Source organism: Neolamprologus brichardi, chromosome 4 (genome assembly GCF_056152115.1).
Source record: "Neolamprologus brichardi isolate AB-2024 chromosome 4, ASM5615211v1, whole genome shotgun sequence".
NCBI lineage: Eukaryota > Metazoa > Chordata > Actinopteri > Cichliformes > Cichlidae > Neolamprologus > Neolamprologus brichardi.
The window spans coordinates 15,402,734-15,430,709 of record NC_142107.1 but is presented as its reverse complement, the minus strand read 5'-3'; the positions used below and the strand labels follow the sequence as shown (position 1 = coordinate 15,430,709).

General features: G+C 39.6%; 4 protein-coding genes across 4 annotated transcripts; all 4 read right to left on the bottom strand.

The window, feature by feature from the left end:
- Positions 1–49: 49 nt before the first annotated feature.
- tyk2 (tyrosine kinase 2) lies at positions 50–9,359 on the bottom strand. The gene is made up of 24 exons (XM_087839897.1): positions 9,164–9,359; positions 8,447–8,620; positions 8,205–8,328; positions 7,995–8,124; positions 7,740–7,903; positions 7,170–7,548; positions 6,889–7,074; positions 6,436–6,593; positions 6,221–6,338; positions 5,936–6,119; positions 5,584–5,702; positions 5,336–5,497; positions 5,142–5,229; positions 4,813–4,937; positions 4,339–4,474; positions 3,788–3,939; positions 3,521–3,671; positions 3,331–3,434; positions 3,065–3,254; positions 2,627–2,745; positions 1,118–1,290; positions 917–1,034; positions 702–812; positions 50–609 (listed from the first exon to the last, which is right to left on the bottom strand). Exons 2-24 carry the CDS (start codon positions 8,616–8,618, stop codon positions 493–495), a joined length of 3,480 nt encoding a protein of 1,159 aa, XP_087696023.1. The 5' UTR covers positions 8,619–8,620; positions 9,164–9,359; the 3' UTR covers positions 50–492.
- A 2,714-nt stretch (positions 9,360–12,073) lies between these two features.
- Positions 12,074–17,313, bottom strand: LOC102778910 (hsp90 co-chaperone Cdc37-like). Its single transcript, XM_006798127.2, has 8 exons — positions 16,940–17,313; positions 16,439–16,720; positions 15,434–15,536; positions 15,231–15,346; positions 15,008–15,130; positions 13,480–13,662; positions 13,328–13,399; positions 12,074–13,188 (listed from the first exon to the last, which is right to left on the bottom strand). Exons 1-8 carry the CDS (start codon positions 17,045–17,047, stop codon positions 13,036–13,038), a joined length of 1,140 nt encoding a protein of 379 aa, XP_006798190.1. The 5' UTR covers positions 17,048–17,313; the 3' UTR covers positions 12,074–13,035.
- Positions 17,314–22,022: 4,709 nt separating this feature from the next.
- cmc4 (C-x(9)-C motif containing 4 homolog (S. cerevisiae)) lies at positions 22,023–23,055 on the bottom strand. The gene is made up of 3 exons (XM_006798126.3): positions 22,961–23,055; positions 22,818–22,877; positions 22,023–22,734 (listed from the first exon to the last, which is right to left on the bottom strand). The coding sequence occupies exons 2-3, from the start codon at positions 22,873–22,875 to the stop codon at positions 22,598–22,600; spliced, it is 195 nt and encodes a 64-aa protein (XP_006798189.1). The 5' UTR covers positions 22,876–22,877; positions 22,961–23,055; the 3' UTR covers positions 22,023–22,597.
- A 1,606-nt stretch (positions 23,056–24,661) lies between these two features.
- Positions 24,662–27,703, bottom strand: LOC102778330 (vascular cell adhesion protein 1-like). Its single transcript, XM_006798125.3, has 6 exons — positions 27,297–27,703; positions 26,787–26,953; positions 25,966–26,232; positions 25,546–25,878; positions 25,205–25,459; positions 24,662–25,122 (listed from the first exon to the last, which is right to left on the bottom strand). The coding sequence occupies exons 2-6, from the start codon at positions 26,836–26,838 to the stop codon at positions 25,115–25,117; spliced, it is 915 nt and encodes a 304-aa protein (XP_006798188.2). The 5' UTR covers positions 26,839–26,953; positions 27,297–27,703; the 3' UTR covers positions 24,662–25,114.
- Positions 27,704–27,976: the final 273 nt, after the last annotated feature.

Below are 27,976 nucleotides of genomic sequence, written 5' to 3'. Positions count from 1 at the left end.
ATATCACTGATAGTGTTGTAGAATAGTAAAAAAATGAGTGAAAACCAGGTAACACGTAGACCCACTGATGGAGTCATCAGTCTATTTCAGGCTTTAATAAAAGAGCTTGTGGAAAATTGTTTATTAGATTCTGAATTATTCATTTAAAGTTTATAAAATTAAGCAGTCAAAAATGTACAATAACTAAACAAAATGAAATACAGTATCCCTCAACCATACACAAACTGTTAATACTCACTGTGATATATGCAAACCATTAACTCTTGACAAACATGAAGTTTTTGCCCATGAAATTCATTACTGTGTTAACATCACATATAAGAGGATAGCAGTGTGCTTTTATTATGAAAAGGTTGCAAATATATCTCTTAATAGAGGCAAGAAACACATTACTGGCTCCCCTTAATATATGGTTGCCATTGTAGCAAAGCGATGACTTGTAGTCAAGTGGATTTCCACTTAGTCCCAGTCAGCAAATCAGCATATCTGAGACTATGACAAGGACTGCCAGTATGCTTGGCGTAGACTCTGAAACTTTTTAATGAGGGACTCAAAATCTGGCCGTTCTGAAGGATCTGCACTCCAGCACCGCTCCATTAATATCTTCACCTGTTCAAAAAATAAGTAATCATGAAAAAAAACCCTAGACCATTCATAATGCCAAAAAGTACTGAACTTGATTTATGGGCTTCTGAGCTTACCTCATGTGGGCAGTCCTTAGGGCAAGGCAATCGCAACCCTTGTTCCAACAGTTTTATCAGTATCACCACAGTCATCTGTCCTTGAGCTTCCTTCATCATTTCAAAGAACTTCTGCAAAAGATACATAAGAACAAATTGTGTAATTCACACAGAGATTGATCGATAAGGCCGGTTCAGTAAAGAAATACTTGAAAAAGAGGCCGGTGATGACATACATCTGGAGGGCTTTGGCGACGGTCACAGCGGGTCAGGATCTCATACAGTGTAACTCCAAAGGACCAAACATCAGAGGAGAAGGAAAATTTACTCTCTTTCAAGCACTCGATGGCATACCTACAAAATTTTTAAAACTGTAATTTAGAGGACAAAGTCACACAACAAAACAATGAGTGACAAGTCTAAGTGCGTAAACTGACCAGAACACTGGACTGTCTCCATCCTCACGGACACGGTAGTAGATCTCACCCTCAGGGATGTACTTCGTCAGGCCAAAGTCTCCAATCTTTACCAGACTGTCATTTTCCACCAAGACATTACGGGCAGCCAGATCGCGATGTACGTATCGCTTTGAGTGCAAGTAATTCATCCCCTTAAAAGAAAATAACAGAAATAAAAAGATGGATGCCATTTTTATTTCAAAAACAGCTGCTATTTTAACCACGGTAAAAAACAAAAAAACGTGTCCCTACGGAGAGTAACTCCTTCATGCCTGTCAATCAGACTGCAACAGCAATTCAGATAAAAACAGGTCAGAAAAGCTATTTTTACAGATCTGTGTGTGGTGAAAACTGAAATCTTCTTCTAGCAATATTAAGGATTAAATTTATGGCTCTGAGCAAGCAATCTAATTATTTATTAAATATGCTGCCATTAAAATTGAGCATGTGCATTACTCCTGTGGTAAAGAATCATTAGATGAATATTTTTCCATTAAACACCATCACCAGGTCTAAATGTCAGTTTATCCAATACTTTCATCTACAACCAGAAACTTGCAAAGCAAATTGCATTCCCCGCAGACTCAACTGTATCTTTGTTTGCTGACAACTTTGCATGCCATAACAGAGACCATTAATGTGATAACTATGCCTCCACACCCATCTACACCCATCTATACCCTAGAACTGTCGCTGAAACATGTTAGATCAAAATAATTTCACAAAAGAGCCTTGCAGAGCCCTGTTCTTGATCTTCTGCAATATTTTACACTTTTTAAAAATCAAGCTTCCCATTAAGAGCTCTTAATCAAAACTAATATTACTTTATTATCAACAATAAATTCAATCAGAAATTGGCTATTTTTTCCAAGGCTGCTATGAAATTATGGTTCTGGGTGTTGAATGATTATTTCCTGGAGGACATTTCCCAGGTTACTGAGAGAAAACACAGCATAACATAATGCCAATGCAATCAAACTACTTATTTCAGACAGAATGAATTAATGACAAAACACACACACAAAAACAGAGTGCTGTAAAATGGAATTAAAGCTTAATGTGATGGATTATCTCCTTCAGGCTGTTGCACTGTATGCTGCACAAAAGCAAACAGAAAAACAGAGACTCTTCAGAACAGAGAAGAATATAAGCTGACATCTCAGCAGTTTTCACACCAGAAAATATGAAAGTTTAGCTGAAGCTAGGGGCGGAAGTCACGACCACTCAAGTAAAAGCAGACCAGCTCAGATTCAAGGCCAAAAGGGTCTAGACATAAAAAAAACTACCAAGTGTAATAATAATAATAATACAAAAAGTCATATTAATTTATGAAAAAAGAAGTATCTACAGTAAATCATTCAAATGTTGGGCTGTACGGATAGACACAGATGATCTCAGAAGATACACAGTAGTGTGTCTCTTCTGAGATCATCAAAGGTGTTTACAAGTACTAGCGCTAGCACAAAATATTAAACCACCACAACTCACCTGACAGATCTGCTGAGCAAACATGAGACAATGAGACTTCGGAAGGTTACGTTTGGGGAGGTAGTCTTTCAGACTCCCCAGAGGAAGGTACTCCATTATTAGTTGGACAACTTGCCCTCCTGTCGAAGGACAATGCAAAAGTGAATTTATCTTCCTGACAAGAAAACCTGTTCTTATTCTGGTGCTTTGCTGTGCTGCTCAGCATGCTGTGTGTTAAAAGCTCAAAATATTGACATACAACACAAAGAGTGGTGCACTTCAAATGGCTTTCCAATATTTACAGAAGAACAGCAGGGACCAAAAATCAATTTGCTGAATGATCCACTGAGCACCGCAGGTTACAAGAGCTGTACTGCACACTCATTTACACATGCAGACTCTGTTGACATATGGCTCAAACAGATATTTAAGCAGACAGAAGGGCAAGCGAGGACTCACCCAGTTCTGTGCAACAGCCCTTGTATTTCACAATGTTGCTGTGATAAAGAGATTTCAGGATTTCAATCTCCTTCATCCAGCCGTCAGAAATTTTGTCGTTTTCTTGCTTCAAAGACTTCACAGCCACCTGCTCTCCCTTCCCGTCATTGGCTGGGTCATACAAGTACAGAGTCACCTTTCCAAAGTGACCCTATAAACAGAAGAATGAGGAGATGATTACTCCAGCTAATACAAGGAAAAGCAAACTACTGCTGTGTGGTACTAACCTCTCCTAAGATCCGCACTTGTTTCAGGTAGCGTTTATGGAACACAGTGGGGTCTGTGTTAGCTGAAGCTTCACTGGAAGGCATAACAGACTGAATGACAAAACCTGGATAAGGAAACACACACTTGTTTATTGAATGAACTGCAACAGAGTTTTAAAAAAGGAGATAAAGTAATCGAGCAAACACTGACCTTTCCTGATGAGTTCTATGAGTTCTCTGAGCACCTTGCGGAATGACGGCCTCTCATCAGGCTCATAGGTCATACACATGTTGATGAACCTGGCCAACTCTGGGGAAGATGGTTCAGCTAAGTGGCCCTTTTGCTGATAAAATCGCTCTTTCTGGTTGGGGTGGGAAGATTCAAGTGTTACGATTACAATTCAGAAGAATAATATGTGATGTGATGCTTTGGGTTGTTGAAAGAGGAGTAAAAGCCCGAGCTGTAGCACATGCCTACCTCGGACAATGTGTTGAAGTTGAAGGGAAGATCACCGTTGTTGTAGATCTCAAGCATCGTTACGCCAAAGCTCCACTGGTCAGCATGACTGCCTATGTTTGAACCACTGTCAATGCACTCAGGGGCAATCCATGGGATACGTTCCAGGCGCTCTGCATGGCACAAAATAATAACACAAGTTAGTGTAGGATATTTATTCTGGCTGCTCTAAAGTTATCTGAAGGAGAACTCCTCCTAACTGAACTAAATAGATGGTGACAAACACAGAAGCATCTATAAAGTTGGTATTCAACATCAGCAAATGCAAAACAAATAACGAAGAGTTTTGTTTTACTTTCGTGCAACTCTCATCTCGACTTTTTATTTTTGACACACTTGAACAACATATTTTAAACCAAACCTTCAAGACAGCAGGAAATGGTTCACGAGAAGAGATTAGAGATTTCCTGTTTCTAAATCTGATTGCAAAGTACATAAATTAGAACACTCTTGAAGCTGACCGTGTATAGAGACACGTAACACATAAAAGGAAGCGAGGTAGTGGTACGGACCTTCCCGTGAAAGAACACTCAGAGCAATTCCTGGGTCACTCAGCTTGATGAAAGGAGTAGTGTTGGGTTCAAGACCATTTTTTACCAAAAGGATGTTCTTGGCACAGACATTTCCATGAACCAACCCGTTGGTTTCCTAGAATAAGGAAAATAGCACCGTTGGTCAAGCAGAGTGTTCTTAAAAATAACACAAACTGTTACTGCTATTAGTCAATAGGCAAAAAAATTACTTGGAGCACTTATCTTACACATTGCTGTGATATGACATTTACTTCACTTCCTGCCTGATAGCAGCATCTCAAACTCAAAACATGGCAGTAAGAAAGAACTACTACTTGATTCTGTTGTTCAATCATTTTACACATGGATCTGCAGCAGCTTATTTCTTAGAGTAACACTGGATTAAAAACTTCACTGAAATCAATTAGATTTACTGAAATATAATCAGTGTCAAAAATAAGGATTAGAACGCACAAGATAGTCGAGGGCACTGGCAAGCTGTTTGGCAACAATGAATTTCCACCCAGCAGACACATTCTTTTCTCTGCGAAGGAAGACATCCAAAGGCCCGAAATCCACAAATTCCTCCACCATGATGTCTGCAAAGACAGGAACAAGTCTGAGAGGTTTGGTTCATGATATGCGCACAAGCAAAACGTAAAAATAGAACCTGGTTAGGGTGATTTTGCATATGCAACATGGTTTTCTTAGTACTAAAATTAGAAATTTGACTGTATACACTGATGTGTGTGATGGGGAAATAACAATGAGGAAGTGAGGATGAACAGTGCTACGTCTCTTACTTTCAGATCCTTTGACAGACACGCCATATACAAACACCAGGTGACGGTGGGATACCTGGCACATGAGACTTGCAGTTTCGAAAAACACCTAAGAGGAGTGAAAACGTAAACGTCAGAACAGACAAGATCATAACAATCGTTTACATTCAGCATAGTAAAGTGTCATTCTTCTGAGTGAGTTTCAAACAGCTTACCAGAGCAATATCTTCATGGGTTTGGTCCAGAATCTTAAGAACAACTCTGTGGCCTCGGTGAGAGTTGTTGTTGAACTCCTCATTATCATTTTCCTCTCTTTCCTGCGTTAACAGCCGTCCTGAGTAGATGTTAGTTCTGGTGCCGCGACCCAAATGCTGCTCCTGCTCCAAAACAAAACACCCGTACAGTCAGCTACAGGACAGAGGACAACTAATCCTCTATGAAGGTGGCGAGTGGACATTGTCACCTGTTTGATATCTTTGTCCTTGATTTGGGGGAACATTAGACGGGTCTTGTAGGTTTGGGATAAGGGCTCGGCGTGAACATCGCATTCATTGTGTCTCCTCACCAGAAGGTTGGATAGCTCTGCACCACACACAGCAGAACAGACACAGTCAATTCAGATTAAAAACCTAAATATCACCTAAATTCCTAAACAGGGATATGAATACCCCAATTAGTAAGTAGGAACATTAGCGCAACTATTACAGTTAATTTTAAAAACTGAGTAGAGGTGAACAAGGCTGAATTCAAAGGGGGCTTCAACAGGACTCTAGAGGCATAATATTGGATACATGAGCAAAACAAGGAACACAAACCTCCCGATTTTGGCGAACAGCATTTTTTGACTGTAAAGCTGTCCGAACCAGACTTGAGGACAAACGACTTGAGGTTATCGGTGAGCTCCTTCATGCTGGGGAACTGTCGTTCCAAGCCCTCCAGACAGAGCATTGAATCCTTTACGTGAACACGAAACTGCTTGTGGCTTCGCGTTGCACCATCCTGTATGCACAAAACACAGGTGCAGGGAAAGTATCGGGTTTATTTTTCGACCATCATTACACTGCAACTACTTCCATATAAGAGCGTGGGTGTTGACTCACCTGATTCTTGATTAGAACAGCTAGGATGATGCAGTTATAGTCAACAACACTCCAACGAGCGAGGAATGTTCCCTCATCCTCTGCCTCCTTTTTCAGCTTAGACAGCACAAACTCATCACTGGAAAAACACATAGGAGTTATAACATAACACACCATGTTTCTTCATAGCCTTTTCTGTGTCTGAATGTGCATGTATATAAGGGTAGAAAACTCACTGCATAGGTCCATGCAGTAGATTTGCTTCACTCCACACTACCCTTGGGGGAGCCACTTCATGACAAAGATAGTGGTGGGCGTCTGCAGTCAGTCGGTAGTATCCATCTAGGAGGGAGACGAAGGAATGGGCCTCCTGGCTGGAGATCATCTGAACCTCCTACATACATATACAGAAACACCGCTAGCTTACAATCAGAGCTCCCACCTACTGACACATACAAATTCAAAACAGGATAAATTGCCCAAAGCAAAGTCAAAACCGAGAGGCTTTATAGTCAAACACATATAGAATCTAGGCAGAAATGTATAGTGTGTTGTCTATAAAAACATCCTCAAAAGACTGAGCAATTAGTTGAATGACTTATCCATTGGACTAATGCATTACAAAGACATTTACCAATTAAGTGAATGCATTGCAGCTTTTACATTAAAAAACAAACAAGTGGTCTCACCATACAGAGATTGTCTCGAGTGCTGATGCACACATTAGAATCAGTAATGGCTATGTGAGTTATTTCAGGGAACTCGCTGAAGAAGGTCCAGTCATTGGGTGTGTCTGCATCTGGTTGGCTGGAGTGCTGTTTTGGTTTTCTCATGTAGTTTATGTAGCCACTCCCCATGTAATTATTTGCCTGTGCCTGGGTAAAGAGATTGAACAAATAAAAAAAAAAAAATCCCAAAAAGGCCAATCAACCAACATATACAATATGCCAGCATCAGTATCTATACAGACCCTTTGAGCAGACACCTTCCTCCACTGAATCCCCTCAGTACCGGACACCGATATTTCATGTGATATTGGGCCGCAGAAGTTGTCTTTTGAACCACACTGGGCGTGGGTGGTGCTGGAACACGAGCCACTTCGGTCATCTTCGTCCCTCAGATCCAGGCGGGTTACGGGGAAAGTCTCAGTGCCAAAACGCGGTGCCAAGTGCTCGAGAGTAGCAATGTACTTGTACATGATTTCCTCAGTGCACAGGTTGCCCCGATCCACTGTGTGCTGCTGGAAGGACCGCACAAAGTCTTTAAACACTCGCTGGATCCTGAGTTTAGTCAGGAAGTTGTCTCTGGAAATGTGTTTGGCGAAAGATCTTGGAACGCAGTCTAGAAAGCTGAAAAAAAAGAGGTATAGTGATATTATCTGAACTTACTGATTAGATTGGATTAAAAAGACATTTGTTACAGTAGCAGAAAATAACATTAACAGTACAAGATATAAACATATTATAAGCCATTTAAGAATGAAAGCTTAAAGCACTATTTGGAAGGAGGGATTGCGGTGTGATCAAGCCAAAGTATATACCTGACTTTTGATGCTACATCTTGCAAAGTTGATTCCGTTTTAATTGCCTGGTATGAGAGGTGAAGCACAGCCATTCCCAAACTCTCATTTTTGAAGCGAGTCTGCTCCTCCTCTGTCTTGACGTCTTCCATTTGTACCACTTCATTCACAAATTCATACTTAGCCTGATTTGGAAAAGATACTATATTATTGTCAAGACAGGAACATTATGAGTGTAAAAGCCTGCCATTACAAAAAAAAAAAACCCAAAACAACCTGGGAAAATAAATACTCCAGTGAAGTTGTGTCAAGTAAAGGGAAACCCCGTTTTGAACCAGATTTGGGAGGATAGCGGCACATCATGGGCTCGTTTTCATTCAGTCCATGCCAGTTCCGAAAGTAATACCTAAATACAAAAAGACTACATCAACATCCTCGCTGTATGTTATCTGTGTCACAAGTACAGTGTCAAACAAACACACTCACCTCATACAATAGCGAAGTACAAGGCTCGGGTTTTCCTCTGGCTTAAATATGTGGTTTGGGCTGTACCAAAAGTGTCTTTCTGGGTTGTACAGCGCAAACAGTGAATGGCACAGAGCCGTTATCCCTGAGGAGGAAACATTGATGTTACACACTGTTGCCACTAGCAGGCTCAAATACCACATGAAAAGAGAGAAACACTTTCATTTCTGGACTGTGCATTTGGTGGAGCCTTTTCCTCTTACCAACGGTCTCTGCTGCAGAGATACACAGCTGCTCCGCTGTGACCTCTCCTGTGGTGTGAGACAAATATTTCTTTCCATCTTTTGTCCAGAAAAGGTAGACATGGATGCCCTGATCCTTCGGAGGCTCGCTCAGGCCTGAAAACGATCCTGAAGATCTGGACCTCCCTCCCATTACTGACACACACAGACAAACGGCACTTTGACCACAGCGTTAAGAAAATCAGCTACATAAACGTACTGTGGTATACATAAATACTAAACAAGAGTAAGTTTAAAGCTTCTTTAAAATAAAATGTATTGCTTTTATTATACATTTCTCTCTTTAAAAAAACAAAACAAACAAACCTCATAGCTTACCAAATAACAAAAAGAAAGGAAGAAAAAATATGCTTTAACAAATATGACGTCAGAAAACCCGATCAATATGTCGATAGGCCTATCGGGGATTACGCCTTATAACGTATTGTTTACATCACGTCAAACTACTAACTATTCGAGGACACCGATTAAACTATACGAAGACGCACAGTACAACAAAAGTTTGCTTTTTTCCCTTCCATCTGACGTTATATAAAAGCAAACTGACCGCGTTATCGCGAGGCCCAAATCAAGCCTCGTTTGCACTTAACAGCGTACGCGACACCACAACAAGGAAATATATCAACAGCAAGTGGGAGCTGTAAACTTAGCAACCTGTGCGACAGTAAAATATCTTACCGTTTGACGAGCGTCTTCTAAAAGCTTCGCATTAAAAATAAAAAACATAAAAAAGACACCTCAGCACGTCAATATGATTGACAGTTAAAGCTTCATAGTTCTGCGAGCGTATTTCCCCACCGCCGCCTACACTCTCGGGTTCTCGCGAACTGTGAGCAACGACGGCAGCGCGCTGCTTCCCGAAACCAAGACGCAGGGCCACTCCTTCCGTCGCCAGCGTACGGGTACGCATTAGCACGTGCCTTTCAAAATAAAACGTTAAACTGTTCCGCTTTTATTTGCGGTTAATGTAAATCAAAGACAAAGAAAGGAACAGACTAACAAAGTAGAGGAAATACTCTTAATAGATATATGCTTGTAATAATATCTGTCCTATGACACTTTCTTACTTCTCCTTCCGCACAGCCAAAAATGTAAAGTAATAAATCGTTCTCCCAGACTCATAGTCCATAGATTAAGTCAATATTGTATTTTCTACCTGATTTCATTTGGGTTTTTTTTTGTTTTGTTTTTTTTTAAGCAGGGGCGTTTACAGGATTTGTTTTTTTTTCATCAGGGTGGCCCACAATGCAGGGAATTTCCATCTTTCTCAGTTCATTACACCTTAAATAAGATAACTGTGTGTGTGTTGAAAGTGGTACTGCAATAAAATAGTTATTATTAGCTATTGTTATTACACCCACACCAATGACCGGGAGCTTTGGGTAGCGACTTAAAGGATGATATCACGGGGCCAAAATGAGCTTACTCTGCAGGGTGTCTGGGCTCTATGTCAGAGGTAGGCCCAGTCATTCAGGAGGGACTCTGAGTAAAGCTGTTGCTCCTCCACACCGCAAGGGGCCAGGTGTACTGGACCTGCAAAAATATTATCACTCTATACCGGGCTTCAGTTTTACAGATGTTAACCTAAAAATAATTCCTATAACAATATTAAAAAACAAAGTCTTGTGGCACTTTTATACCATTAAAACATACAATAACAACTCTGCATAACTTTTGGTGGCATAACCTATGCCTAACCTTGTCTCTTTTTTCCAAGTACAATATCCTAATCATCGATTTATGTCCTCATTAGACACACTTTGTTGATATGTTTAAGTCACTTGTTTTGCATTTCAACATGGGAACAATGTGTATTTTAAAGTTTAATGTTTTGGAAAAACTTTCCCTGGAAACCTGGGATGAATATTTTCTTCACTGGCATCTCTCTAAGACTGAATCAAAAACATCCAAATAAACAAATCAACTTGTGCTTGCTAAAAGTATTGGTTTAGACCAAATTAGTCAGCTCTCATGTTTTGAAGGTGAAAATTGCACATCAGATCATTTAGGACGCAGGTGTCAAACTCCAGGCCTTAAGGGTCGCTGTCCTGCTTGTTTTCCAGCTAACCTGCCCTTGTAGCTTCTTATTGGCAAAGCACATCTGATCCAGGTATTAGCAGCAGGTAGGGCAGGGATATCTCAAAAACAAGCAGGATGCTGGCCCTCGAGGACTGAAGTTTGACACCCCAGATTTAGGAACATCATAATGGCATGCCTAAACTTCTTGATGTGCCATTAAAGCTTTCTTTGAAAGCTTGAAATACAGCTCTACACAGGACCTCAAAATACAACTGAAATAAAAGTCTATTAACTAACTTCTTTGTGATGGCCCCCCAGTCCTCCTGTGACCATTATATCTGCTGCTCATCTGCTCATCAGAGGGGATCGACCCAAGTACCATAGTATTAATGCCAATGCTGGTATTAGCATCAGATCAAAACATACTGAATTTATCCACTAACTTCAGTATTTTTTGTTATTTTTTTGGAAATAAAAAATATCCCTCAAACATGCAGTATGAAATGTTTTATTTAAAGAACACATTTATAACAAGAAGCTGACGTCTTAAATCACAGTGATTTAGTGGTCATTAAAATATGTTGAGAATTTGTGAACTGATGATGAGTCATCTAATAAGTCATAAGATATGACAGACTTCCCTTCACCATATAAGTTGCATTTATAAGTTAAAGGTTTCAGTATTGGTATTGTTATAGGAAACCCTGTATTTACTTGGTATTGGATATCAAAATTTGCTGTATTGCACAGCACTAGTCATCACTGCCTTGGTTTCCTGCGTTGGGCTGCTGGGCTGAGGTCGGCACAAACTGAACTCACACACAAACTGAAATCAGCAGATTGTGCAGGAAGGAGTTTGTTTGATGTTTTTTTCTTTCAAGAATGCTGATTTTTTTTTTATTTTGTTTGTTTTTTTATATGTGATTTTAGTAAATAGGCTATAGTCAACGGGATTTATGAAGGGGTTGTATATAAAATAATGAACTGACTCATTTTGCAGGTATCTTTATGGCTCTCTCTTATTGGACCTATATTATAATCAATTCAGCCATTTTTGCCCACTTAAACTATCTTTATAGAACTCTTATATCTGTGACAATTTCTGCTGCCTTCTTGGGCCGATCCTTTAGAAAAAGATATTATTAATGCAACTTTTTATTTGGATAAATAAAGGATATGTAAAGGTCACTTTACCAAAAACGAATTGCAGATTCTACTTTTTGACTTATGTAATTACATCATTATATATACCTGATGTAGTTACACCAGATGTAAATCAATACAAGCCTTCCAAGATGTTTGACTTCTGTTTAATCAGTCCAAAAAATATGGAAAAAAAACCTACAAAACATATTTATCATAAACTTTGATCTTCGCTGAGACAAGAGAGGCCTGCACTTCTTTGTGGGTTTGTGGGAATGGCTATCAGCTAGCAGCTGGCTAGCAGGCAATTTCTCTTTCACAGGGCCTGGTAGGTTTTTCCCTTAAAAATTTTAAGAAATGCATTCTGTATTCATTCAAGTTATTTTTGCCCAAGCTTAAAATTAGCTTTCAATGAAAAAATAAACATTTGTTGGGGTAAATAGTTTGCTCATAGAGATCCATTGAGCAGTTTCATTTATTAATGTCCAAGACAGTCAAAAAATGCCTTTTATAAGCCATTGCAATTAGTTTATTTGTAAAACAAGTTCTGACATCATGCAAAAGCCCAAGTACTAATCGCCTTCAAAATGACAGCACAGAAAGTGAAAGTAGATTCCAAACACGCCTAACTGGCACGCACTACTGTGCAAATTTCACTATTAGAACATATGATCTGTCAATTGCCCCCATAAAGAAATGCTAAACCTGAGGAACTTTTAACTCCTTTTCATCAGGCTGTAAATTAGTTACAGTATGTGCAGCCAGTGTGTCAGTCCTGAAATGAAAAGCTTTGCGTTTTAAAGTCGTGATTGTTGTAGTCATCGTCTTCATGTTTGTGACGTACTAAAAGTGACAACAAAGTCATCGGGGTTAAAACCACTACAGGTCTCATCTGCTTTTGATTCATATGTTTGACCTCTCTGAGCTCACCCATACATTCAAAACAACCACAAACGCTTTGTCTCAAGGAGTGAACGTTTAGATTAGTAAGTTTGTAGAAAATGCAATTTGGGAAAATAATACACTGGCTGCTCAAGCCAAAAATGTCAAAGAAAAATTGGAATTTGAAAAGTACAAAATCATCATGACCAACACAAACAAAGCAGCCAGGCATGTCTGCGCACATACGAATAACTCAAAGAACAAAACTTCAGTGAGATCCAAACAAATAAGACACACACACACAAGCGGCAGTTTCTTTTCCAGGCAGCAGTTGTTCACGTAATGTTGCTGTGGAGTTAGGTGAACACTAATCCCTTAAATGTCAGCTAAATATTTTTGAGAAGTTGTGTCATTGGTTGGCAAACTAAACATACACATAGTGAAGTTGAAATACAGTGGGGTAACATTTGCCAAAAAAACAAAAACAAATCACAATTCAAATGTGGTCATTCCTTTTTGGCTTCTTCCTTCTCGTGTTGGATCTCTTCGTAGGTGGGCTCGTCGTCTTTTTCTTCCCCTTTTTCTTCCCCGTCGTCTCCCTTGGCGTTGGGTACCCAGAGCCCAGAGTCTATGCACCTCTTCATGTGAGCCTTTGCCACCTAAATCATGTAGAACGAATCACATTTATGAACCGAGTAAAGCTAGGATGTTTAAAAAAAGATATACATACATTTTTACATTTAAACAGACTCCGATAAGAAAAACTATAAACCTGCGCCACAACTCCAAACAACCTACCGTTGGATCCATTTTGCTAATAACCTCTTGCAGCATTTGGATGTCCTTCTCATCAAAGCATTTCTGCATCTCCTGCAATTACCAATGCAATCTGTGAAACACGCCATTCAAGAGAACAAAAACAAATGTGCTCAATTATGCTGAAAACTTACAGTTGGAAGTGACTCATACACTTCAACGGGATCGAGCCCTCCAGGTCCAAGGCGCTTCTGTCGTTCCTCTTCCTCATATTCCTTCATAGCCTTTTCTATCCGGATCTTCGCCCTTCCCCGAACGCGCTCCTTGAATGACTCCAGTTCATCATTGAAAGCTTCCTGGTACTGCTGATCTGCTGTCTGATAAGGCACACGTATGCACACATATGCACACAATTAGTACGATGGTTTCCCCACGTCAGAGACCGTTTACGGAAACTGTGCACTGTACACTGAGGACTAAATTTAGTTCCTGCACAACAGGTCTAGATGCAAAAAAACAAAAACAAAAAAACCCATAACAAAACTCCACAATCCCCTGGTGCACCAGACCAAAATTATTATTATGAACAAAAAAAAAATAACAATGAAAAAAACGGTTTAGTTAAGTAAATGCATTTGCATACATCTGTCAAGCTTTCAAAACAGAAGGATTATAGGTTAGACTGTGTTTCTGAAAACAAGGGAGATAACGACAGATCGGGATTCAACATTGTGAACTCAGAGGAATCTGTCAAAGGTTAGGAACCGGTTCTCTACATTTGCCGAGTTCAGGTGATGATTAATGTTACCGTTCTCCACTTCTTTTAATACAAAAATTTAGACAGAAAGAATTTTTTTGACTGCGTTTTTTAATACATCCTCGACAATAAGCAAATCCCAGGAAGCAGAATCTGTTCATCTGGATGCAACTTTGCCAGCGGAAGAAATGTTTCATCACTAATAGACAAATTAACCACTCAGATGACCGATGAAGCGTTTCTCCCACAGAAAACTCTGAATCAAGATGAACAGAGTCAACCTAAATCCATCCCTGTGTAAAACTTTAGTGAATAGTGAATACCTAACCTAGGCAAAGATAAACTCAAGCTAGGCATCTGAGAACTTGCATTTTTCTGCCAAGTCTTTTTGGATATGTGGTTGTGACCATTGCCAGGTAAATCTCCAGTAAAGTGTAACCAAACTTTTTTACCTTAACTTCTCTAATCTCCTGCCATAAGAACAGGAGCTTGGTTTGCATGCCACTGCAAAGTGTGAAAGAAAGAGCTCTCTGCCTGACTTGCCAACAAACTCAGAAAGACAAATAAAACAGACGTGGTGAGGTAAAACGTTCACAGAAACATTTATGCAAATAGGAAACAGTTTTCTTAAGTACCTTGGAACCAAACCAAACCATGCCAATGCCATCATCTTTAATAATTTAGCCTTGAGCTCAATTTAATACCAGGTCTCTGAACTCCACCCCATATTTAGGTCACTGAATAAGTTATAAGATCCAAATCCAAACTGCAATGCCTGTACTGATGCTCCTAAACCTTTACTCTGACATTTACTTTCCATACAATAATAATTAAAACAACTAAAACTAATAGAAGCTAAACAAACAACAAAAACTAAACCAAATCAATAAATCACACTCTGGAAACTTTTGAAAAAGTTATACTATAGCTACCAAGTTAAATAAAAGCAACAAAAACATAGTTACCTTAATCTTTGCAAAAAACTGGCGAAAGCATCCACGGGGGTCAACTTTGAGGCTTTTGGCAAGCTCCAGAATGAACTGCATGACGATGGTCTGATGAGCCACTTGCTCCATCAATGCGTGTTTCTGCAGGAGGAAGAAGCATTTTTACAGCTTAATATTTAGATGGAGTATGGTCGCGTGCAGAAGGAATTCATGACAAACAAGTTCTGTTTGTATTACTTACCTCCTCAACTTCAAGGTCGATGCACATGATCACCAGGTAGTTGGCGGTCTCTTCGCATACCAGATGAGGATGGTCAGAGAGGTACTTCTGGCTGTCATCCCAACGTCGCAACATGCCTGCAGTAACGAGAGTAATGAAGAAGCATCTCTACTCTCACCAGTACCTTGTAACGAGAGTAAATACTGATGTGTGCGAGTGCTTACCAAAATGTTTGATCTCTTTCTCATATTTCTCCACGAATGTTTTGTGCTTTTGCTCCTTCTCTTCTTCGGTCTCTTCAGTTTCAGGTTTGACATTAACAATACTCTATGAAAAGGACAGTGGAAGAATGGACTCATTAAAGACAATGTCTCTGAGTTCTACAGAAAGAATGTCATTGCATACAAGTTAGAGATGTCAATATTAATAAACCCATATCTGAAAATTGCAAGAAAAGACTTCAATGTGTTACAAAGTCAAAGAATGAGAGTAGATGTAGACTTCTGCATTGAATCTATACTGTAGGTATGTCGTAACAACAACAGTTGCATTGGCCTGTTCAGTACTGTCAATTCCTCCTCTGCATTTCTGACTACTTTTTAAAAAAATACTTGCTGAATCTATCAGCAACTGTTACACGATTTTATTTGTTTCCATCATGGCTAGCTCTGCATATAAAACACTGAGACAGGACCAGGTAATTAACACTACGCACAAGCAAGGATGCTGGCGAGAGTATTGGATCCTTGTGGAGGTTACTTTGTAGGATCTGCAAAGACTCAACACAGAACTCTAAATCAACTGTAAATGTTGAAACAGAAAAGTCGACTCTGCATGTGTGCCCTTTCCCTATTTCCTTCAAGTCTAACGTCTTCTCTTAAGTAACTGGTGATACTTCCAGCTTTGAACCAAGGATCAGTGCAGGTGATGGCCGCTGAAAGCCACATCTGAAGTACCATGTCCTTTCACACATTTTATTCTAAGGCAGGACAGATGGGCACAGTGGCATAAGAGTTGAATGGATGATAAAGCAAGGTGACCAATTTTTCCCTTGGATGTCAGGCTCAAACAAACAATTGCAGAAGTTAAAAGATGAAATATGGAGAAAAGACAACAGTTTTGTTAGCGTTTGTTTTCCTGAAAATACTTTAGAAAAAAAAAAGAGTGTAATAAATGATGTGCGATGTAAAACCTGTAGAGCTTTTTAAGCTCCACTTACTCTACCTCACCTTGCTGAACCCATCCTTGCTGAGCGTGTCTACATTCCACGGCATCTTCTTCTCCTCCCGTTGGTAGTCTCCCACCTTTCTCTCCCAATCCCGTTCCTCTTTTTTCATTTTCTTCTCCTCAGCCTGGACTTTGCTTAACTCTGCTTTGGCATCCTCTGATGTTGAAATGGTTAGCTCCTTGATTTTCTTCTGTGTGTCTGCCAGCTTGCGTCTGCACTCGGACAGTCCCTTGTTTAGGTCTTCACCTTTCTTCTGAAATTCCTCCATCCGCTCCACACGAGCCTGAGGTCAAAATATAAAATCTTTACTACTTGTTTTTTTTTTCTCTTTTCCAAATGTGGATTTAGTTGCAAAAAGTTAAACATTCCTATATTCATGTTAAAAGTGAACACAGAACCAAAGTAAACACACGAGGTCAGCTAACAGTTCAGGTCAAATATGCATCACTTTTACTTCATGTGTAGCATCTTAATTGTAACCATTCGTGGCTTATTGGTATACCTGGTGTCTCCATCTGAAGAGACTGGGTGTGTCGATGTTTGGATGGATGTCATCCTCATCGTCCGACACCTCAATGTGGTCCCACACGCTGTAATCTATCCTGGACATCCTGACACCAAGACCCCAAAGCTAACACCGTTAGCTTACAATAGGCTTCAGCTAAGTTCGTGAGCTATGAGAAGCTAACAAGTTTGATTGAAACGAGGACAGACCGCAAGATCGCCGCACAGCGCAGAAATACGTATTTGTTTCTTTAGAAGAGCTTCTTGCTGTATTAGATGTAGATAAACTCAGATGAACCTCCCTGAAGACAGCGGGCTAGAGAGTGCTACAGAATTCTAGAAAGAATTGGAGCTACAGATTTCCGTTTGACGTCATCACGTCAGTGCGTCAACAGGACGACGCCGGAAACTGTGCTGTTCCTTTCCTTGTACTTCGACTAGAGAAATAAAATAAAATAAAATAAAAATAAAATCGCTGTAACTTTTCTTCAAAACATCATCTTTTTAAATTTGTCGGAACAAAAATGAAGCGTAAAGGTAAAGAATATTTTTGTATTTGTTTAGTCTTAATATGTTATAATACCTTAAAGTATAGAGACTTAAAGAATTTAATTTAAAATTACTTCAATTAATGAAAATTAGGAACCCCACATCTTCTCCTGATTGCCACAGAGAATCATCTTTCTCCATCTCATCCTATCCCTAACATCATCATCATCCATCTGCGTGTCCTTCTTCATTACATCTATTAAATTTCTATGTACTCTTCCTCTTTCCTTCCTGCCCACTAGGTCCATCTTCAACATTCCGTGTTCTCTATATCATTATTCCTCCTCTAAACATGCCCATCTATTTTCACCTTCATCTATTGTAGGTACTGCAGTTCTGCACACCACCCTCACTCTTGAATATCGGTGCAGGTAAACAATCTGGGTAAAAAGTCCACTGCTCATCTCCAACAGGTATAGAGAAACCATCTATACCAGCCACTTTTCACTCTTTATCCTCTCCACACCTGCCCTCACTTTCTCCTTACTAATCCTTTGCACTTCCTGATTCACCAACTGTCCTCCTGTCCTTCATGCATCCTCCCTCACCCACTCATTTTTCACATTAATCAGCTCCTCAAAGAACTCCTTCCACCTTCCAAGCCCCCTTTACTTGTTAGTACATTTCTGTCTTTATCATTAATCACCCTGAACTGCTGCACATCCTTTCAAGGTTGAGGGCTCTGCCTAGCTGATAAAACAAGTCTTTTTCTCCTTTCTCAATGTCCATTCTCAGATGCATCTCACTATAAGCCTTTTCCTTTGCTGTAGACCTTGCTTAACAGTACTCATATCTACATTCTTTATTTCCCTTACTATATTACCTTGTCTTTGCTAACTTCCTTTGAATGCTTTCCCGTATTTTTTCATTTCGACATTAAGTATGAAATATGTTCTTGTCAGTTTCCCTCACCACTACAGCTGTACTTTCCCAGTCATCTGATGACTCCTCACTATTACCCAGAGCTGGCCTCAACTCTTCCCTGAACTCTGCACAGCATTCTTCCTCCCTCAACCTTCACCATTCAGTGATTATCTCTGCCTTCAATTGCTTCCTCTTTTTGATGTCCAAACTCATCTCACAGACTACCATCTAATACTGCCCAGTTCCATTCTCCCCTGAAACCACTGAGCAGGTTCCTGTCTCTTTCAGATTACACCTTCAACATGTTTGCTTGCTCCATTCTTATGCCACCCTCTTCTCAACCCACTACCATCAGTGCTTTCACATTTCTTTCCTTAACCCAAAACCTCTGACCAACTTTTAACCTACATATCCATTGAACGCTGCTTCAGTCACCACTCTCCACCACTTCATCCAACTTAATCCAGGATTCCTCATTCTTTTCTAACTGGCATCCAACCTGTTGAACATATGAACTGAAAACATTCAACATCGCTAGATCAAAAGATCCAAAGCCTGCATTTCTTGATTTTTTTTCTTATTTTATTGCCGTATATATGTCTTTGGCTATACATTTGATTGGTCTGAATGTATAAACCTTTATCAACACTCTTTACTTTTACATGTATAATTCTATTAAAGCTATAAGTTAAGAGACTAAAGCTTAAAGCCTTAAGAAACTAATTTCTGCACAGTGATTCACTTGCATTCGTACGTCAAGAACAGCAAACAGATATTAATCACAGCACAGATGTTATTTCTTAAAATCTAGATATAAGATATAAAGCCACTTTGGTCTGCTAAGATGGCTCAAAGGGTGGTGGAAATTATGTGAGAGGCACAGGAGGACGAATAAGATGAAGAACAGTCATTCCAAAAAAATATTCAAGCATTTATATTATCATGTTTTTGTGCATGAATTGATAACAGCAGAAGTGTGAAGTAGGTGATTTTCTTTTCTCACAATTATGTACTCATTAAAGTGTTTCACATTTTCCCAGACTACAGTTTTATATGGTTTCTAATTTTTTATAATTCTGTTAGATGAGAATAAAACAAAACTGGTTTCTCAGCAGATCCTCTGTTGCCACAATGATGTCTTGGTAAATAAAAGGGAAGCTGAGGAGTGGATGGCAGTATGTGTGTGCGTGTGTGTTAGGAGGGATGATCTATTTTTTATTTAAAAATTTTTTTACATGCAAGATGGCCACACGAGGCCAGAAAGACTTGAGTTACATGTTTTGAAAGCTGTTTACATTTTTCGTCCTAGGCGTATTGTGCAATGTACCATGTGTGGTGTGATTATTCTGAGTGGTTCCCTGTGTGATCTGACAACACTCTGTGGTTTTGAGAACTTGCAAAACTGTGTTGATGTGTTAGTAAGATTTGCCAGAAGTTGTGTGAATCTACTTGTTTAGAGTTTTGACAAAAGGAGGCAAGGTTTCAAAGTGTAAAATGAGCCTGAGCAACCGTTTACAGCTGCTCAAGATGGCAACGACTCCCATACAGAGAATGTGGAGTTGTACCGGGACTTCCAAAGTCATCAGTCAGCCATCATGTACTAATGAAATCCTTAACAATGTAGTTTGTCTGGGTCTAACAGGTACAACCAGGGTGTCAGTGTTAAAATAATCCAAGGCCTGGATTCACAAATATTCAGACCACGCCTAAAAAATATTAGGCATAAGTTACATCTTCAGAGACATTTAGGTACATTTATCCTATACATTGTGTGCACATTTGCACTTACGCTTTAAAAACAGAGGGTAAAATAAGATGCATAGCTAAAAATAAAAGGTTAAAGGTATATTTAAAATGTTACAGTAAGAGGGAGTCCTGTACTAATAATAACCTATACACTCCATAGTGTAGAGTTTTACACATTCACCCAACAAGCAAAAGGTCCCTGTTTCAACCCATCTGATGTTGTGTCAAGAAGGGCCTGACAAATCAGAAATCTGGTGCTACTCGCTGTAATGACCCCTTGCAAATATGGGGGCAGCTGGGCCACCTTTAAAAGTACACAACAAATTCAAGAACAAACAACCAACTTTAAACCACAAGAATATCCACATCACCTGTAACAAACTACACAAGTAAAAAAAAATTTTTTTGTTCCAGAGTCATTTCATTGTTTTTCTCATATTTTAGTTACTGTATTGAAGTCTGGGGGAATACATATGAGAATACTATAAAACCTCTAGACTTATTACAGAAGAAAGTGATACGAATGATTCATAATGTTAAATATAGAGAACATACAAATAAATTATTTATAAAATTGGAATTATTAAAATTAGAAGATTTTGTGAAATTACGGACACTATTAATTATGTTTAAGGCTAAAAATAATATTTTGCCCTTTAAGTTACAAAGAGTATTTTTATTGTGTTCAGGGGGAGAAGATAGCAGAAGGAAATTTTATTTTAAGCATCAGTTAGCTAGGACTACACAAAGATTAATGAGTCCAACGGTTAGGGGTATACGACTGTGGAACTCACTTCATTATAATTTAAAGAATTGCATAAATTTACGTTGTTTTAAAAAGTGTTACATGCTTAAAACGATAACTCAATATGAAGAATGTGAATGAAATTTGAGTTCATTGAAAAAGGATCCATTATCATTTTTGTTTTATTTATTTTAATTTTTCTCCTTGTTATTATGTGGAGTGGTATATTCTGATTGTAAATTTGTTGTTTGGTTTGTGTTAGGACCGGAGATAAATGTTAATGTTGGTTTGTTCCCTGATTTTTGGTGCCCACTTGTAATATAAATTGGATTGTAGATAGGGGGCGGGGTTTAATACGAATATTTTCTTCTTCCTGCTCCTTTTCACACATGGTTGTAGTGTTTTTTGATAGAAAGTGTGGTTGGTTTGTTTGATTTTTTGTACCAAGTGTGAAATAAATAAATAAATGAAATGAAATATGGGGGCTCTTCGCATTGTTCGACTTGCACAGGCCCATTCGCTCCAAAAATCAGTGTCATCCTGAGTCACACTACTGAGATTACTTCCTAGTCACTAAGCTACTATCAATCGAATAAGTAACATGAGCTTGGTTTTTACTGTAATAGCTTATCAATGATTTAGGTCTCCTTCATTACCAAACTGAAGGATTTAATTTTACTAACATAATTATTTTTACTTGTCTCTTTATGAGTTGCCACAGTGGATCATCTGCCTCCAAAACTATGCCAGTAGAATTCAGCTGAGGGGGTGCACTGACCTTTTTGGATGGGCCTGGACCCCTGGGGCCCATCCATAACACCAGGGACTAAAAGTTTTAAGTCACTGAGTTGGTGCGGCTGACCCAGTTCTGGCCCAAGGGGCAGAATCAACCCAGCAGAATGGAAGGTGAAAACAACACACCTAGGAATAAAATCTACCCAGGACATTATGTAGTTCTAATTACAATTATGTAGTCAATAAGGTTGTTGAACTAACTGAAAGCCACAAATCTACCAGAGTATTATTAATTTCACACCTCCACTTTTACCTGCTTCCATCAAGAAAATGTTTGACATCATGAATCAATCAACAAATCTTAAATTGTAATGACTTTCTTGTCCTAATCATTGCATGAGTGGTGAATGATGCTCCTAATTTAAAAAGTATAACCCAAATGTTTCATTCAAATTGCAAATATTTTATTTCTTTACCAGAAGGAAAAAACTGTTAGAGCCTCATCCTTGTCTACCCAGCTAGCATTAAACTTCGTCTTTCTGCCATGTTCTCTTCTACACCCCTAACAGTTATCCACTGTAGGGTGTTCGCTGTAGGCTGAGATATGAGTAACAAGTTAGTCTCGATTTCCAGGGAAATTCTTAATTTAAAAAATCTTTCTTATTACTATAATTAGAATAAAACTCCTTGCCACACACATACTTGAAATTTCATACTAGGCATGAGAAATACATGGGTGTGGACAGAACCACACGATAATATTTAAATACATTAGACAGCTTGCATTGTTCAGCTTTGCGAGGCTGCCAGATGTGTGCCATTTAGCCCCAGGGGAATGAGTGATTATGAGTCTCTCTGCAATCTCAAAATGTCTGCTGTGAGAAAACCCTATTTAAATTTAACAAACGGATGGTAGCAGACAGACAAATAAATATGCAACAACTCAGCAAACTCCACTGTCATGTTATACTGATACAATGCAGAATTATGACTTGCATGAATACATGCAACATGGAACTATTCGCTACTTTTGCTCTCTGCGGGTTTTGAGTCTTTGAACCCGGAGCAGCAAATGGAGTTTTCCGCATGCACTTGACAGCACCGCCGCATCTCCGCGATCTCCTTCTCGCACAGGCTTTCCACGTACTTATTAGCTGCAGGAGGGAGACAGAGTTAGGCAACAGTTCAGGTTCACTTCACCAACATATAATTGCGTCAAAGTGAGCGCTTAAAGCACCTTGTAAACACTTCTGAATTGCACATGCTTGCTTTTGGCACGGATCCTTCTGTGGCATTTCTGAAAGAGAACAGGACATTCTTTGTTGTGAGCAAATGCAAAGAGGACTTAACATAAGAAAGGACCCAAGAAATGACTCCCACCTTTATCACTTTTAAGTAGTTTTCATGGAGCTAATAATTAGTCTCATAGAGCTAACTAATGTTAGCTGCTCATGCTAGTCCCCCCTTGCTAAGCAGTGTTTTGAGCATGTGACTCTTCAACAGCCAATCACCTCTTAGGAAGTACAGCAGCGTCATCTCGTGGTCAGAATCCGCAGTGACCGCGTGACAGAGGTCCAAATTATAAAATCCACACACAGATGGCACTAAATTTTTAAAACCAACAATTATATACTAGTTTTATATATATTTAAAAATCCTCTTACTAGGCAGTGTTTTGATCATGTGAGTCTTCAACAACCAATCACCCCCTAACATAAATGACTGTAGAAGTATAACCACGCCATCTCGCGGTGAGAAGTAGTAGTGACCCAGTGACAGAGGGCAAATGACGCAATGGCAGCTGTTTGAATATTGTGAAAAGTTGTGGGGGGTTTTTTGGTATAGCTTTAAAAAGGTAAACGCGTATGTATTCTGCATTAATTTCAAACACAGTGAAATAAACTTTTTTTTTTAAGGTTAATTTAGTGTGTTTTATAGCTTGTGAAAATCAATGTCTCAGATATTAGATTTTTTTCACAAGTTTGATTATATGAATGTTATTACAGCATGAATACTGTTTATCTACTGGGCATGCCACGTGCAATCACAATTATGGGGCAAGGCTGCTGACTTGGCACTTGTCCAGACAGCGATCAGTGACACTGTTCACAAAGGGAGTAAGGCAGAGAAAGTCATTGGTGAAAAGGAATGGGCTGAGCGCGGTGCCAGTGCATCAAGAGCAAACATTGACTTTTCCTAAACCAGAGATGAACCAGATTTACTTTTTAGTTTTGGAAATCAAAGTTGTGGAGGAAGAGTGGAGAGGCACAGAATCCAAGGTGTTTGAAATCAAGTGTAAAATTTCCACGGTCTGTGATGTGGTTGGTTCACCATGTTTTATCAAGTGCAATGTCAATGCAGCTGTCTACCAAGAGCTTATAGAACACTTCATACTTCCACCTGCTGATAAACCTTATTTCCTTTTCCAGCAGGACTTAGAACCTGCCCAGAGTCCCAAAACTACTACCAGATTTGCTGCCTAGGTTATTAATGTGCTTGATTGGCCAGTCAACTTGCCAGAACTGAACCCCGTAGAGTGGGGGTGGGTAATTGCCCAGCCCTGCCACAGAGAGTCTGTGGAGGGTATTGTCAAGCTGAGAAACACGCAACACGAAAATAAACATGAGCTGAAGGTGGCTATTAAAGCAATGGCTTAAATAACTCCTCAGGAGTGCTGCAGGCTGATCGGCTGCATCACGCTGCTCTGCAATCATGCAGCAGTTCATGGTAAAGGAGCCCAGACTAAGTATTGAGTGTACAGATGAACATACTTTTGATAAGTTGGATATTTCTGTATTGTAAATCTTTGTTTCATTAATATAAGACAATATTTTAAGAATTTGAGAAATTGGCTTCTGATTTCCATGAGCTCCAAGTCATAATCTTTAAAATATGTAATTTTACTTAAAATGAATATAGGAAATTATAAAGGTTACCTTTAATATGAATTCTAACTATATGTTCTAAGTTCTGCATGATTTATTTAAGCTTCATCTGGATTAGACAGACTACTGTAAATTATGTGTATTCTTAGTATTTTTTCCCTTTGGAAAGATGTTTGATCAAAGCTGGCTTGTTGGTCCATGAAAGAAGTTTATTACAATTCATTTATTAAACTTGTATTGATAAAGATGAGAAAACGAAGACTTCATATTTACAGCCATGTCCTGCTGCTAGTCATACTGCTATGATGAGTAGCTACACTTCTGTAGTGTTACACGATAGTTTCATTAATAGGAAAAAAGGGCCTATCCAAATATAAATTAGACACAGAATGTCTCATAAAATGTGAACTACATCCTAAAACAACACTGACAAATTAAATGGTAATTACCAAGCACAGCATATTCAGAACTAATTCTGGATGATAAGAAGATCGTCTCATAAATATGCACCTCCATCGCCAGAGTAGCAAATGTGAAAGTAAAAAAACAAAACAAAACAAAAACACCAGAAAAAAAAAACTGTAAAAAAGATAAACTTCTCGCTGTGTTTCTGATGTGGTCGTCCGATCCCCTCTCCATAGTGGTTGTTTCAAACGCCTAGGTGAAAGCAAAAGAAGATAACAGTTAGGCTGCAGCGTGCACAGACAGGTTGCACATGTGCCTCATTTCTCTCTTCTACCTTTGGTCTTTGCCTTGACAATGAACTGCTTGCTTTTCTTTTCCAGTGTATTGGATGCAGTGCAGGTGTAGGTCCCTGGGAGCAGCAAGGAGGAGGTTACAGTTGCTTCATTCTCCACCCTCTCCTGCATGGGAACGGAGGATTGCCAGCTGTATATTGGGGTGGGGTTTCCTGTTGCAGTGCAGTTTAATATGATTTCACCCCCCGGTATAGAATCCAAAATCTCTGGTTCAGGACTCAGGAATGTCGGGGGAACTAAAGAGAAAGTTACACATATCGTTTCTCACTGTATCGAGCATGCAGGAACTTGCTTTAAGAATGAGAAGAGCTTAGTGACTCACAATAAACAGAAGCATTGAGAGGTTCTGAGGAAACAGTAGGAGGTGGCTGTGGTCCCTCTGGCCCAAGCTCCAGCTCTGCAACACACTTATACTGCACTCCATTCTCAGCTTTAGTTGGTGTGATAACAAGGATAGAGGATACTTGGACAGGTGAGGAAGAGGTGAGATCAGAGAAGGAGTGGTTATAAACCTCAGTCTGCCCTCTGTACCACCTCAGGCTGAGATACTGAACGGGAGCAATATTCTGAACTTCGCAGAGCAGCTGGTACTCTTTCCCTGCCACCATGGGGCCGGTGTGGTTCACCTGTCTGATGGAGACGCTGTCTGGAGTTTCTAAATGAATAACACACAGGGTTCAGGTCAATCAAAAAAGGGCTCGGTTGAGAAATCAATCTTAACAACAGCTTTTAAACAACTCACTGTAGAGCACGAGGTTGAGCTTCTCCTCGCATTGTTTCGGAGCTGTGAAAAACACCCCATAACAGATGGGCTCCTCTATCCAGTCAATGAGACTGTCCACCTTCCACTGGACAGACCGGTCCTCTTGTGTGTGTGAAGCACTGATGGCTGACTCCCAGCCCAGGACACGGACAGGGCGTGCAGCCTCGCAGCTGACAGACACTGACTCCCCAAAGCCCACCACGACCCTGGACGGCTTGAGGATTAGGGAGCAGCCTTCACCTGACACTAAGATACACAGCAGTGATATCTCTCACTGTTTTTCTGTCATCATCATCACAATGCATATTCATATTTACATGAAAAAGCTGTAACTACTTGCACATTATGTAACCCTGTTACAGCACACTCACAAGTAATCAAGCGGGAATTGTCTGATACTTTCAAAGTTTACAAGTGTGCATTGCTAATAGGGGATTTATAGCTATACTACTAATAATTCACATGTGCTATGACAGCAGAATTAAACTGACCTACTTACAGGGCGTCACCCACATTATATCTTGGCTGCAACCTAATAAGCATCCAGCATGCAACCGCACATCTTATTCTTTAGGGCCTTTCATCACTTGAGTAAATAATAGTCTTGGCATGAAGACAAATAGTCATATTTTTGTCTGCACAAAACTGGCTGCTCTAATTCTTCGAGCTCGCCTTTAGATTTATTGCATAGAAGTTACTGATCATTCCAACCTGGATTTACTTACTAGCATTTCCATAAGACCAAACATGATCTACAACCCAAAGAAGTGAAAAGAAACACCTCTGCGACAAAATCTTACCTGAACAAAATGTGCAAAGCAAAAGAATCCATGTGAGAAAGTTGTTTCCCATGTTATTTTCTGCACCGAGCCGTGGATTAACAGGCTAGTGAAAGAGAACTCCAACTTGAAAGACCTTGGCAACCCTGCAGGGAATTATGTTGGAACAAAAGTTCCCTCCCAGCTGACTTTGGGGGGCGATGGAGGGGGTGAAAGGGAAAGAGGGAAATGTAACAGGTTGCAGGCCTCTGAAAAACAGCATAACACTTACTGCACTGCAGTAATCTTAGAAGCAAGTATGCAGGATATTAAAGCCTGCAGAGACATCGAAGTATATGCAGAACTAAAATGCCACCAACATAGGATTAATACATCTGTCTAGTTCCTCCACCCCCTACCCCTATTTTCCAACACCCAGCTTGAAATCTGAGTAGAATAAAATGTAAACACCAAACGTTCATTCCTTCTTTAATTTTTGAGTCATGTGAGTCTCCTAGAACACAGAGGTGGAAGCATATCAACCTGACCCACATTTTCTCTTTCCTTTCAGTGTCACTCTCTGTGAAGAAACGCTTGTTTTCCCTTCGTCTTGCATGCTTGCCTCCTATTGCTCCTGACCTCCATGCTTTGTGAAATCCCAGCAGGCAGCAGTGCTGGTCTTGTGCAGGATGTAGCTTGTAAGACTCCCAACTGTGACCAGAATGCTACGCAGCCTATCAGCTCTGACCACAACTGCAGTGCAAGGGAGCGAGTAATCGAACGCTTTATGGTGTATTTATGGACAGCACAGCTGGGAATCTCAACTTACACATTGCAGTATGAGCTCAGTTCACTTGCAGCTTTGAATATGCTCTTCCCTCTAAAAGTTCTCTATCGAAACGTGTTAATGTTGTGCGTTTGCTCATTTGAAAAATCGTGTTTTTTTTCTTTAAGTCCATGACTAATTGAGCACTGGTGGCTGTGCCAGGTTGTTAGGGCAACACAGAGCATACAGAAACAGTATTTGAACAGTGACAGAGAAGGAAAAAAAACATGGTTTCATAAGAAATATGTTTATATTGGCAACAGTAGCCTGGATCACAAAGGATCTTCTTTACATTCACTTTGTTAAGAACTAATTAGTATGGCAGAGTGAACATTGTAAAATGTAGCCAGGCTTAAAGACAGAGAGTGAGAAAGAAAACTGGTTTGACTTTGCCTCGTCTTCAGAA